The 12,804-nt window shown below is 66.1% G+C and overlaps 1 protein-coding gene across 1 annotated transcript; it reads left to right on the forward strand.

Moving 5' to 3' along the window:
- The first annotated feature begins 3,475 nt into the window (after positions 1 to 3,475).
- LOC141976764 (olfactomedin-like) lies at positions 3,476 to 11,805 on the forward strand. Its single transcript, XM_074937926.1, has 5 exons — positions 3,476 to 3,541; positions 3,863 to 4,015; positions 5,121 to 5,333; positions 9,607 to 9,754; positions 10,361 to 11,805. The coding sequence occupies exons 1-5, from the start codon at positions 3,476 to 3,478 to the stop codon at positions 11,152 to 11,154; spliced, it is 1,374 nt and encodes a 457-aa protein (XP_074794027.1). The 3' UTR covers positions 11,155 to 11,805.
- Positions 11,806 to 12,804: the final 999 nt, after the last annotated feature.

Here is a 12,804-nt window from a genome sequence, read left to right on the forward strand (position 1 = left end):
GCTGCTGGCGTCTGGCTCCCCTCCGGGCGGGGCCTCGCGTGGGGCCCCTGTCAGGTCCTGTGTCGCTCCGGAGCTTCGGACCCAGCTGGCAGCTCTGCAGATGCGGCCCCCACCCCGGCCGGCGCCCAGGGTCGCAACGAACCCTGCCGGCGAGCTCAGCGAAGGGCCGCGGGGCCGGGGCGGGTTTGCCGTGGCCAAAGCCCTGGGCGAGGCCGGGCCACCCCCACGTGGGGCCAGGGACACGGGGCTGATGCAGGAGAATTATCTCCCCCCGGCCCGGGTTCGAGACAAAGCCACTTTTGCACTATTGTCCATGCTGGGGCGGGCGCACTCCAGGCTGAGCCGCTGCCGACCGGCTCCGGGTTCGAATCCCTCGTGCCGTGGAGCCGCCCGGACTCGATGCAGCCAGCAGCTCCAGCTGGCCCAGGGCGGCCTGTGAGCTCCGTCCGGCTGGGGGGCCTCTGGGGCTCACGTTGGTGCTGCTGTGGGTCCACGAGTGCTGTGGGGCTCCCCACGGAAAAGGGGCGCAGTGTGGACATGGCAGATACCGGGCCCCGGCCTGCACCCACCATCAGCTGTCAGGCTGGCGTGAAAACCACCGAGGCCAAGAGCTTCCCAGGGCCGCGCCCACCGTCAGCTCCCACGGGGCGCCCGGCTCCGGCTTGGGGGCTGCAGGGAATTCGGCCTTCGTTAGCCCCCCGGATGCAAACGCCGCGTGTGCTGGCCCATCCGGCCTGCGCGCCCCTGGCACCGTCAGCCCCAGCGCTGCCCCCAAGTGCCCGGCAGCAAACCCGGCCCAGCCGGGGTCCGGGGCGAGGGACGCGGCCCGTCTGCGGAGCGGAGCCGTTCCCGGGGACGTTTACGGAAATGTACATACTTTGTTTACACGCTGTATATGGACCGGCTGCTCCGGTGTGTAACGCACCCGCTGCCCTGTCGGGGCGCGAGCCGGGCGAGAGCGTTCGGCCACAGCCCTGCTTATAAATAAACGCTTCCTCCAAGAGACGGCCCAGTGAGCGGCTTTCATTTCCGCTTCAGACCTTCAGCAGGGGAGCAGGGGCTAGTGGTGAGAGCAGGGGGCTGGGAGCCAGGACGCCTGGGTTCTATCCCAGCGCGGGGGCGGGGGTCTGGCTCTGTCACTGACTTGCCACCCGGAGCCAGGCAGGTCCCGTCTCTCTGTGCCCCTGTGTCGGGGCCGCCCCAGCCTTGCGCTCGGCAGGCGGGGGGATTAACGGGCCCGTCCGGCGCTGGGCAAGTGGCCGGAGGCTGCAGCCTGAGCCGACCCCGCAGAGCGAGGGCTGGTCCCCCAGGGCGAACGGGGCCCAGGACAGGGGACTGGTCCCCCAGGGCGAACGGGGCCCAGGACGGGGGGGCTGGTCCCCCAGGGCGAATGGGGCCCAGGACAGGGGACTGGTCCCCCAGGGCGAACGGGGCCCAGGACGGGGGGGCTGGTCCCCCAGGGCGAACGGGGGGGGGGGCGGCGAGGTGGGGGAGCTAGAGCAGGCTCCAGTGTGTCCGTCCATCTGTCTGGGGAGGGGGGAGCCTTGCTGTGAGTATCCTCTTAGCAAAGCATGCTGGGAGTGGGAGGAGCTTCTGGGGCTATAAAACACAGGCCCCTCCGACCCCTGCCTAGATTCAGTGTGAGGGGAGCACTTGGGGGCTCTGTGGGGTCTGGTGCCAGCAGCCCCACCCTGCCATGGGCCCTGCGCTGCCCCAGCCCCACGGGAGCAGGGGGGAGGGGCTCAGCACAGCTGGTTCGGTTCTGCCGCGTGGGTCGGGCCCACGGCTGGTGCAAAGTGGGGTGGTTCTGGTGTCAGTTGAGTGATGCTCCTCACAGCCCCCCAGGGGCGTTCCTCCCCCCAGCCCTGCCGGTGCCCCTCGCTCCCGACTGCAGCCCCCTGGGGCGTTCCTCCCCCCAGCCCTGCCGGTGCCCCTCGCTCCCGACCCGCAGCCCCCCGGGGCGTTCCTCCCCCCAGCCCTGCCGGTGCCCCTCGCTCCCGACCCGCAGCCCCCCCGGGGCGTTCCTCCCCCCAGCCCTGCCGGTGCCCCTCGCTCCCGACCGCAGCCCCCCGGGGCGTTCCTCCCCCCAGCCCTGCCGGTGCCCCTCGCTCCCGACCGCAGCCCCCCGGGGCGTTCCTCCCCCCAGCCCTGCCGGTGCCCCTCGCTCCCGACCGCAGCCCCCCGGGGCGTTCCTCCCCCCAGCCCTGCCGGTGCCCCTCGCTCCCGACCGCAGCCCCCCGGGGCGTTCCTCCCCCCAGCCCTGCCGGTGCCCCTCGCTCCCGACCGCAGCCCCCTGGGGCGTTCCTCCCCCCAGCCCTGCCGGTGCCCCTCGCTCCCGACCCGCAGCCCCTGCTAAGCCTGTGTCTCCAAGCACCAGGTCTCTCGTAGCCGGGGGCTCGTGGCCTGTCTTGCCCCAGGGAGCTGAGCCCCCGGCTCTGGAGCCCTGATCTGACGGGGGCTGGTTTCCGTTTGCCACGGAGCAGGGCCCAGCCGAGAACAAAGGCTCCCCAGTGCCACGCTCAGCGTTCCCCTTATCGGGGGGATTAAGCCATTTTGCAATTGGGAGGGTGGGGGCCCATCAGAGAAGGACAAACACCCCTCCCCCCCCACTCCGGGGGCTGTTCCGCAAACTGATACGGGGGCGGGGGGGGGGGGTGGCGAGAACATGCCAAGTTCCTGCTGGGTGTCCGGCACCAGGCCCCTAATCAGGGCCCGGTTACGCAATGGGATTTACAGCAATTCCCCCCATCACCCTCCGCATCATCAGCACTGGGTTCGGTGCCCGCACTCCCGACCCGCAGCCCCTGCTAGCCCAGCCCTGGGCTCCCCCCCGCCAGATCTGCTCCCCCCGCCAGATCTGCTGGTGCCCCTCACTCCCGACCCACAGCCCCTGCTAGCTCAGCCCTGGGCTCCCCCCGCCAGATCTGCTCCCCCGCCAGATCTGCTGGTGCCCCTCACTCCCGACCCGCAGCCCCTGCTAGCCCAGCCCTGGGCTCCCCCCGCCGCCAGATCTGCTCCCCCCCCACCAGATCTGCCAGTGCCCCTCACTCCTGACCCGCAGCCCCTGCTAGCCCAGCATGGGGCTCCCCACCCCCCCAGCTCCACTGGTGCCCTTCAATCCTGACCCACAGGCCCTGCTCGCCCGCTCCAGCCTTGGCTCCTTAGCACCCCCTGCAGCCCCCCCCACCCCCCGCCGGGTTCCCATCAGGTCACACCCAGGCCTCAGGCCTCTCTTGCTTGGGCATGAGACCCCCCCGTTAATCCCCCTGCCCCGCTATCTCGCTGGCACAAGCAGCCCGTCAATCACCGAGCTGAATGAGCAAACCTGAAACCAGCCAATTTAGGGATCAGTGTCACGTCACCTGCCTAGTGAGCGGCTATTATCGGACCGTCCCTCCGTCATGCGCCGGCCCGCGGCGCCTTCCGCTGCCTATATAAAGGGCCTGGGGGCGCCGGGGGCTGACACAGCCGGGCCATGGCCACCATCGCGCTCGCCCTGTTCCTGGCGGGCTGCCCGCTCCTGCGCTGGACGGCTGCCTCCGTGAGTACCTCGGCCCACGTGCCACTTCGCCAGGGTGGCCCGGAGGGGAACAGCCGCAGGGTTGAAATCACCTGCCCGCCCTGGACAGGGGTGAAATCCTGCCGGGACGGCTGGCGATTCCATCCCTGTCTGTGCTGCGTGGCCATGAAATGTCCCCTGGGTTCCCCCTCCGCCTGCCCCGATCCCCTCTGCCCTGGCCACTGCGCCCTCAGACGCGCTCCTCCCCAGAGGTGGCTGCATTCCTGGGGCGCTTTGCGGGGGACTTGAGATGTGACGCTCCCGTAACGGGTCCCGCCTGCTCCCCCCTCGCCCCCCTTCCAGGCCGTCCAGAATCTGAGCAGCGTGATGGACGCCAGCGGTCACTGCGTCTGCACCGTCATCCTGCCCGACGACACCTTCCCCCTGCAGCGGATCGAGCTGCTGGAGACGTCGGCCCGCAACTTGACCTTCCGCGTGCAGTGGGAGATGAAGAAGGTGAGGCCGGGGAGGGGACGGGGCGGGATGAGGGGTCCTGGGGGGATCAGGGGACTGTGAATTCCTTCCCCACCCTGGGCGAGGGCAGCGCCGGCCCTGGGGCTGGTTCCCACCATCCCTGGTCAGGGCAGGCTACGCAAGGGGGGGTTGGCAGGCTGGGGCCCCACGGAGCCGCCCTGGAGACCGGGAGCGGCCGATCAGCCTCTGGGAGCTGCTGGGCACTCAGCCCTGGGCTGGGCTCCCCTGGGCTGGGCTGGAGCCCGCAGGCTGCGTGTGCCACGGCTGCCCTCTGCTGGCCTGGCTCTCGGCACTGTCGTGGGGGGATGCCCCCGGCCCTGGCCACCCCGAGGGCCAATTTTAGCCCACTCTTTGCCACGAGCGAATCACTCGCAAAACGAGGCCAATGTTCCTTGAGCGACCCCTGTCCCCGCTCTCCCTGCTCCCTGGGGCCCTTGGCTCCCAGCGCCAAGGCCCGAGCCCAAGGGAACCACGAACGACGTCGTCCCGGGACTCGCCGGGGCCCGGACTCAGCCGCAGTGGGCGCGACTCAGTCCCTGCCCTGGTCAGTCTCAGGCCTCCACCCCCCACAGCTCCAGGAGCCCTGTTGGGGGGAGGCAGCTGGATGGTTTTCGTCAGTGTGGCTAATGAAACTGACCCAGGCATGGGAACGGACCCTTTCCCCCGAACTCCCTCCCCGGGGAATCTCGCCTCTGACTCTGTCCCAGCTCGAGAGGAATTTGGGGTTTGTTTCTTTGTTCCCCAAACTGTGAAATTTTTAGGAAAAGGGATGTCTGCTGCCCAGCTGCTGGGTGTGACTGAGATGGGTGGGGAGCTCCCCCCACATCCAGCCTTAGGGGGGCAGGGTCTGCACATATGGGGCTGGCTTCTGGGCTGAGTAACACGGGTGTGAATCCAGAGTCACCCCCAACTGCAGTGGGGTCAGGGCCAGGTTCTGATCTCAGCTGCTCCAGTGTCAATCCGGAGTCACCCCTGACTGCAATGGGGTCGGGGCTGGTTCTGACCCAGGGGAGCAACACGGGTTTACACCAGATGAGGTCTGACACCCTCTCCCCACTTCGGGGTCTTTGCTTCCTCCCCCCGGCAGCTCCAGGAATACGGGCAGCGCCTGGCATGGTACGAGGCCAAGCTGCAGAACGCCAGCCGCCGGCTGCAGCTGCTGGAGGTGGGCGACCTGACCCCCACCGAGCTGGCCTTCCAGGAGCTGCGGAAGGAGATCGGCGAGATGGAGTCCTTCGTGGGCCACCTCCGCTCCTCCCTCAACGGGAGCGACACCACGGTGGAGGTGGTGCATCGGGAGGTGAGCGTCACGCGGTGCCGGGGTCTGACCCCCGGGGCCTGGTGGGAAGGGCCAGGGCCCCCCGGCGGGGCGGGGCTCAGATCCCGTGTGGATCAGACACAGACTGTGGGGGGTGTTCGGGGCGACCCGCAATTCCCACCTGCGCTCAGACCCCCGGCTGGCCATGGGGGGGGGTTCCCTGCAGCATGGAGTGGCCAGAAGAACCAGCCAATTGCAAGCTGGGAAGGCCGCGTGTCACTCTCACGCCTCTTCTGCATCCAATTGCTTCCCTTCCCGACACAGGCCACGCCCACAGGGGATAATCCATCTAAGCCCCACCCCCAGAAGAGGGTCCTGGGCCGTCCCACTCCGGAGCAGCCCCTGGCAGGGTGGGGCTGACACTATGAAGTGCCCTCGACACCGACTCCCACCCTCCTTGGGGCTGGCATGGGGCCCACTGCCAGGCCGGCCTTCCCTGGGCTTCAGCTGGGTTTGGGTCCAGCCCGCAGGAGGGAGGACTCAGCCCCTGCCTGTCCCTCCATGTGTGGGGCCCCCACCTGCCCCCACAGAGCCATGAGGTCCCCTGCACACACATGGGTCAACACCTGCTCCCAGCGACGGGCGCAGGCTCTCGGCAGACCCAGGCAGTGTCGCTGCATCACTCACGCTCGGGGCAGCCCCCCCCCAGCGACGGGCGCAGGCTCTCGGCAGATCCAGGCAGCGTCGCTGCGTCACTCACGCTTGGGGCAGCCCCCCCCCCAGCGACGGGCGCAGGCTCTCGGCAGACCCAGGCAGCGTCGCTGCGTCACTCACGCTCGGGGCAGCCCCCCCCAGCGACGGGCGCAGGCTCTTGGCAGATCCAGGCAGCGTCGCTGCATCACTCACGCTTGGGGCAGCCCCCCCCAGCAATGGGCACAGGCTCTCGGCAGACCCAGGCAGTGTCGCTGCATCACTCACGCTCGGGGCAGCCCCCCCCAGCGACGGGCGCAGGCTCTCGGCAGATCCAGGCAGCGTCGCTGCGTCACTCACGCTTGGGGCAGCCCCCCCCCCAGCGACGGGCGCAGGCTCTCGGCAGACCCAGGCAGCGTCGCTGCGTCACTCACGCTCGGGGCAGCCCCCCCCAGCGACGGGCGCAGGCTCTCGGCAGACCCAGGCAGTGTCGCTGCATCACTCACGCTCGGGGCAGCCCCCCCCAGCGACGGGCGCAGGCTCTCGGCAGACCCAGGCAGTGTCGCTGCATCACTCACGCTCGGGGCAGTCCCCCCCCAGCGACGGGCGCAGGCTCTCGGCAGACCCAGGCAGCGTCGCTGCATCACTCACGCTCGGGGCAGCCCCCCCCAGCGACGGGCGCAGGCTCTTGGCAGATCCAGGCAGCGTCGCTGCGTCACTCACACTTGGGGCAGCCCCCCCCAGCAATGGGCACAGGCTCTCGGCAGACCCAGGCAGCGTTGCTGCGTCACTCACGCTCGGGGCAGCCCCCCCCAGCGACGGGCGCAGGCTCTTGGCAGATCCAGGCAGCGTTCCTACGTTGGTTCTGCTCAAGTCACATTTTCAAGCTTTTCCTCGCAAGCGCAAGGGCTAGAAATGTAATTTCCTCCCCCTCCACCCCCACATTCTAGTCAGGCAAAGTTACAATAAAGGGTTAACCTCCGGCATACCTGATTCATTCCTCAGCCGGGCTCAGCTCCAGGCCCAGAGAGCCTGGCTGACGATTTGGGCTTGCCAGCTGGGGAGCCCCCCTCCGCGGAGGACGCCAGACAGGGCGAGCCCGTTTCCAAACACCTGTCCGCTTTGTGGCGAGTCTCTCGTGTTCGTGCGCGGTGGGGAACCTTTGCCGGGACCAGGACGGGCCGCAGTTCGCTCCGCGGCACTTGGAAGGAGAAGTCCCGTTTCTCCGGCGATGGGCCACACAAGGTCTTGCTGCTAACGATAACGAGAAACGCATTTGTGGTGCCATTTGCCGGAGCCTTGCGTCCGAAGGCAGGGGACCCTTGGGAGCCGGCAGGATTCTCGTAAACAATTCCTGCCCTTTCGACAGCCTCCCCGGCTCCGGTTCTTGGCCACAGACTTCTCCGTGGCCCCATGGGGCCTGCGCTGCTTTGACCCAGCTCTGCCCCCTACCCGCAGACGTCTCTCGTACCCGCAGCCCAGCCAGACGCCGGTGAATCCCGCGCCCTGCAGCCCCCTCGCCAGGAGGCTTTGGGGCCCCGGGCACCTTGACTCCTGCCCCATATCTTGGTCTTTCAGCTGTTTGTGACTTTCTGCCGCCCGACCAACTACATCCTGCCCTTCGTCAACGTCCGGGGCAAGTCCCTCATCGACCGGCGCTGGAACTGCCCTCTCATCTACCTCCTGCGCAGGACCCAGAAGGCCCGGATGTGCGAGCTCCTGGACGCCCCGCAGTGGCGAGGCGAGCCCAAGGAGGACTACGTCATCCTGGCTCCCCGGCGCTGGGACAGGAGGTCTCACAGGAGGTCCTTCGCCTGCTGGAAGCTGCAGTGAGCTGCCGGCCGGGGCGGAAGGGTGAGGATGGGGCAGGGGGACTGGGATCCTCGCTCACCCAGAGGCTGCCCACTGCCCACCTGGAGGCCACTGGTCACCCGCACAAGGGCTCGGACGCGCCCGGAACACTTCATCGTCACCTGCTCGCCCAGTCTGGCTCTGTGACACCCGCTCCGGAAGTCAATGAAGGGTTAATCAGTGCCAGTGATTGACAGTTGCCTCTCCCTTTGCCCCACCCCCCGGTGGGCATGGCCTATCTTTTAGCCACGCCCCAAGGCTTGGCTGGCTCTGGTGACTCTCAGGCACCCTTGCACGCCCAGCGTGACTGCAGCAATTGTGCACACAAGCTGGGCGCAGGGCGGGGAAACGTGCCCCTGAAATCCTAAACTCACCCAGGAGTCCCACGCGCTGGACGATCCGGCCCCAAGTTCTTGCCTCTCGCGGGCTACACACAGCCGGGGCCTGGCCTCCTTCCGCCAAGGATAAACACGACCCCAAGCTGTCCTTCCCAGTGAAACGGCCCCTGCTCCCTTGTATTTCCCCACAAGCTCTGCCCCACCTCGCCCCCCCGCCCTGCCTGCATGTCCCCTGGTGCCGTCCCAGTGTCCCGTTATTCACTGCTAAAAAGCTGAACTGCAATAAAAACGTTTCTGCTCAACCCTCCCCCGTGGTCCCGCTGGTCGAGTTCATTTCCGAGGCTCAGGCGGGAAATATTTCAGCTGCCAGGGCAGTGACACCAAAACCCGTGCGGAATCCCGGCAAGGCCAGGTACAAAAACCGGGGACTCCCCGGAGTCCGCCACACCGGCCAGCGTGGGCTGAGCACCCGGGCAGATTTCCCGGGACAGCGACCTCCGAAAAGGGACGGTCCTGGGAACCCCTGGCCAGATGGGAACGCCGGCCGCCACAGCACCAGGGATGGCACCGGGGGGCTGAGCTGTGCAAATAACGGATATTTGGGTTCGCTGAAGAACACTTGTTTTGCGTCGAACCGAAAACGAACGGTTTTGTGCTGCTTGGTGCATCGAAAAGTGTGTGTGGGGGGGGATTTATCTGGGGCCCAACGAAACATTTTGTTTGAAAACCTTTCGTTTTGCTTTGGAGCCTTTTTACACCTCTGCCGTGGGGCGTGGGGTATGTGAGATCGAAGGATGTTTCTAAACAAAGAGCCCCATTGAGACCCCCAAACTAGCACGAGTCCGGTTTGCTCGGAATTGTTTCAAGGTTGGGGCGGGGGGTTTCCGACCGAAACAATTTGGTGAAACTGGTGCAAATTCACAAAACATTTTGGTGTTTTGCCAAATCTGCATTTTTTCCCTAGAAAAATTTCCCTCCCCCTCCCCCCCAGCTCGAGTGGGGATTTGGGCCATGGGCTGAGGCTTCCCCCGGCTGGGGGCTTGGCCCAGTGATGCCTTGCCATCTATTCTCCAGGCTGGGTTTCTCGGTTCCCTCTGCTTCAGAGGTGGGGGAGGAGACCAAGGCGCCTGCGAGCAAATATCTAGAGCGTGACCTGAAGTTATTGGCTCATGGACGGTGCTCGGGACACGACATTTTTGGTGACGTTTGGCTGTGTGGAAAACATGCCCCGAGCTCAGCCGCTGTCAGAGGACGTTGCTCTTGAGCGGGGGTGTCCGCCGGAGCTGGATGATAAGGGTGCAGACTCCCTACTTCAGCAGCGGGCAGGGCTGGAGTTTGGGCATGCGGGGGATCCAGCGAGGGGGTGCAGGGAGTCCCCCGGAAAGGGGTGCCCAGGCCCCGTGGGGAAGGCCTGACGCTTGCCCTGTTCCTTGCAGCTCCAGAACATGTCGGTCACCGTGAGCGCCCTGGAATCCTACGACAAGAACCAGGTGGTGGCCATGAGGCGGGAGCTGGCCACGCTCAAGCAGCGCCTGGAGGACTGTCAGAAGGGCAAGTCGCTGGTGGGACGGCAGCCGCAGATCGGTGAGTCCCTCCCGGGGGCTCTCGCTGGGCTGGCGTTGGAGCGGGTTCTGGGGCCCTCGAGGGGAAGCGTTGCCCTGTGGTTAGGGCTCTAAAGGGAGACTTCGCTCCGGTCCCGGCGCTGCCCCAGAGCCCCCCGTGTGACCTACAAGTCACCGCGTCACTCCCTGCCTCAGATTCCCGTCTGGGAAGTGGGGCTTGCAGCCCTGGCCAGCCTGCCGGGGAGGGTGGGAGGGTAGGTCCAGGGAAGGCTGGGAGGGGCTCAGACGCTGTGGGGCTGGGGGCCAGACGGAAACAGGCAGCCGAAGACGAAGGGAGGCAGGGGAAAAAGTCAGTGAATCCAGGGCTTTCTGACACGGCTCGGGGCAGCGGGGGAGGCTGGTTTCCTCTGAATCTTTTCACCCACTGGTTGGCCTGAATCCCACTCCTGTCAGAGCTGGGGAGAGAACCCAGGAGTCCTGGCTCCCAGCCCCACTCTAGCCACAAGATCTCACTGCCCTCCCAGAGCCAAGTACGGAACCCAGGAGTCCTGGCTCCTAGCCCCGCTCTGCTCTAACCACTGGACCCCCCCCCTCCCCATCTAACCCTTGTGACTCCCCATCCCCCCAGGCACGTGCACCCACCAGGGGATCTGGCGCCTCAGCAAGCCCTCGGTGGTGCAGCTGAACTGGCGGGGCGCGAGCTACAAGGCCGGGGCCTGGGGCAAGGAGTCGTCCCTGCGCGCCTGGCGGAAGAAGCGCTACTGGGTGGCCCCCCTGAACCTGGACGGCCGGCGGCTGGACTCGGTGCGTCTCTACCGCTCCTACCAGGACCTGCTGCTGTCCCAGAACCCCACGGACCAGCTGATCCCGGGCTTCGGGCAGGGGGCCGGGCTGGTGCTCTACAACGGCTCCTTCTATTACAACTGCTACAATGCGCGGGACCTCTGCCGCCTGGACCTGGAGAGCGGGGCCGTGGACCGCCGGGCGGTGCCCGACGCCACCTTCAGCAACCGCTTCTCCTACGCGGGCACCAGCTGGCAGGGCCTCGACCTGGCCGCGGACGAGAGCGGGCTCTGGGTGCTGTACACCACCGAGCGCAGCGAAGGCGACATCGTCATCGGCCGCCTCGGCCCCGGCTCGCTGGCCCTGGAGAAGACCTGGCAGACCTCCCAGTACAAGCCGGCGGCCACCAACACCTTCATCGTGTGCGGGGTGATGTATGCCACCCGGGCGGTCAGCACCCGCCGCGAGGAGATCTTCTACGCCTACGACACCCGCACGGGCCGGGAGAGACGCCTCAGCCTGCCGCTGGAGAAGGTGACGGACGTCGTGCGGTCGCTGAGCTACAACCCCGGCGACCACAAGCTCTACATGTACAGCGATGGCTACCTGCTTCGGTACAACGTCCTCTTCCGGCCCTAGCGCCCGGCCGTAGGGCCAGCGCCCAGCGCAGGGGGGCCGTCCCTCCTCCGTCCCCCCTCCACCTCCTTCCCCCCGTTCCATTCGCCCGCAAGCTCCCCTCCACCCCTTCCCTTTCCCCCCTACCGCCTTCCCCCCCTTCCCTGCCCCTTGCTCCCCGGATCCTTTCGCTCCTTCCTGCCCTCTTCCCCAGCCGCTGCCCCGCTTCCTCCTCTCCCACCTCCCGCTGCGTCACTAAACAAAACCAACGTGATTTTTGTCTCTTTAACCTCCTGGCTATATCTAAGTTTGCTCAAGGGCCGAGAGGGAGATTCCCCCTCCCAGCTCCTGGGCTCTGCCTCCTTCCCCGATCGGGTTTCTGCCACCCCATGCAATGCAAGCACGGGTGGGGTTGCGATCTCGGCTCCCGATTCCCCTTTACCCTAAATCCCCTGCCCACGGCTGGATTGGGGTAAAGGGACCAGAACGGACAATCAGAGCTTTGGGGTTTCCGGGTCATTTGTTCTCTTGGCTTTACATTCATCCCATTGCCTCACTGGCGTTACAGCAAGGACCAGGTCGGCTCCGGGATTTGGGGGTTAGTGATTCCACTTCTCTTGAGTTTTCTGAGGCCCCATGGGAGCCTGATTTTGCCTAGAACTTCCCAGTAGTGAATAAACGTGATCATCTGACTTCAGACCCCGTGTCTGTCGCCACGTTTGTTGGTGTCACTCAGACCAGTAACCAATCGACCCGCCCGGGGCCGGGGCAGGGGTAGAAACGGGGGGATGGTCCCTGCCCCTCGCCTGCCCAGCGTTAAAGCCACCGGCCGCCCTGCCACTGGGCAAGTGGTGCATTGATTCGTGCAGGGCTGCGTTGCCTGAGCAAACGCAAACACACCCTTGATTGGCCAATGGGAAATGCACCAAGAATTAATCCCCCAGGGCTCAGCCAATGAGAAATACACTAAGAATAAATCCCCCAGGGCTCAGCCAATTGGAAACATACTAACAATAAATCCCCCCGGGGCTCAGCCAATGGGAAATGCACCAAGAATAAATCCCCCAGGGCTCGGCCAATGGGAAACGCACCAAGAATAAATCCCCCCGGGGCTCAGCCAATGGGAAATGCACTAACAATAAATCCCCCAGGGCTCAGCCAATGGGAAATGCACCAAGAATAAATCCCCCAGGGCTCGGCCAATGGGAAACGCACCCACAACATCCCCACCCCATGCTCAGCCAATGGGAAATGCATTAACAAAAGAATCCCTTGCACAAGCAGACAAAACATCCTCCAGGCTCAGCCAATGGCAGACAAGCTCGCGCCCTCTCTCTCAGGCTCAGCCAATGGGAAATGCACAGAAAACAAACAAACCCAGGGCTCAGCCCAAGAGAGACTCAACAGGAAATTATGGGGGGGCCACTGTGATTGGTCCGCAGGCGGTCTGTCTCCCTCCCCCGTCAGCTGTCCATCAAGCCCATCCTTCACGCCCTCGGGGCTCGGTTTGATTGACTCACCAGGGAAGCGGCCTCCCGCCAATGGCAAGGCCCGTTACGCCGCCCTCTCCACCTCTGGCCAATGGGAGCTCCCCTCACAAGCTCAGCGGGCGCGGGAGACGGGCGGCCAGGGGCGCGCGGAGGCTGCGGCCCAATCAGCAGCGGCCTTGCATCC

This window comes from Natator depressus, chromosome 23 (assembly GCF_965152275.1).
Source record: "Natator depressus isolate rNatDep1 chromosome 23, rNatDep2.hap1, whole genome shotgun sequence".
In the NCBI taxonomy this organism is placed as follows: Eukaryota; Metazoa; Chordata; order Testudines; family Cheloniidae; genus Natator; species Natator depressus.

What these genes read in the sequence shown, in the direction of transcription:
- LOC141976764 (XM_074937926.1), top strand. Translation starts at nt 3,476, where the DNA reads ATGGCCACCATCGCGCTCGCCCTGTTCCTGGCGGGCTGCCCGCTCCTG. An exon ending in TGCGCTGGACGGCTGCCTCC is followed by an intron (nt 3,542 to 3,862) that starts GTGAGTACCTCG and finishes CCCCCCTTCCAG; the next exon opens with GCCGTCCAGAATCTGAGCAG. An exon ending in TGGAGGTGGTGCATCGGGAG is followed by an intron (nt 5,334 to 9,606) that starts GTGAGCGTCACG and finishes TGTTCCTTGCAG; the next exon opens with CTCCAGAACATGTCGGTCAC.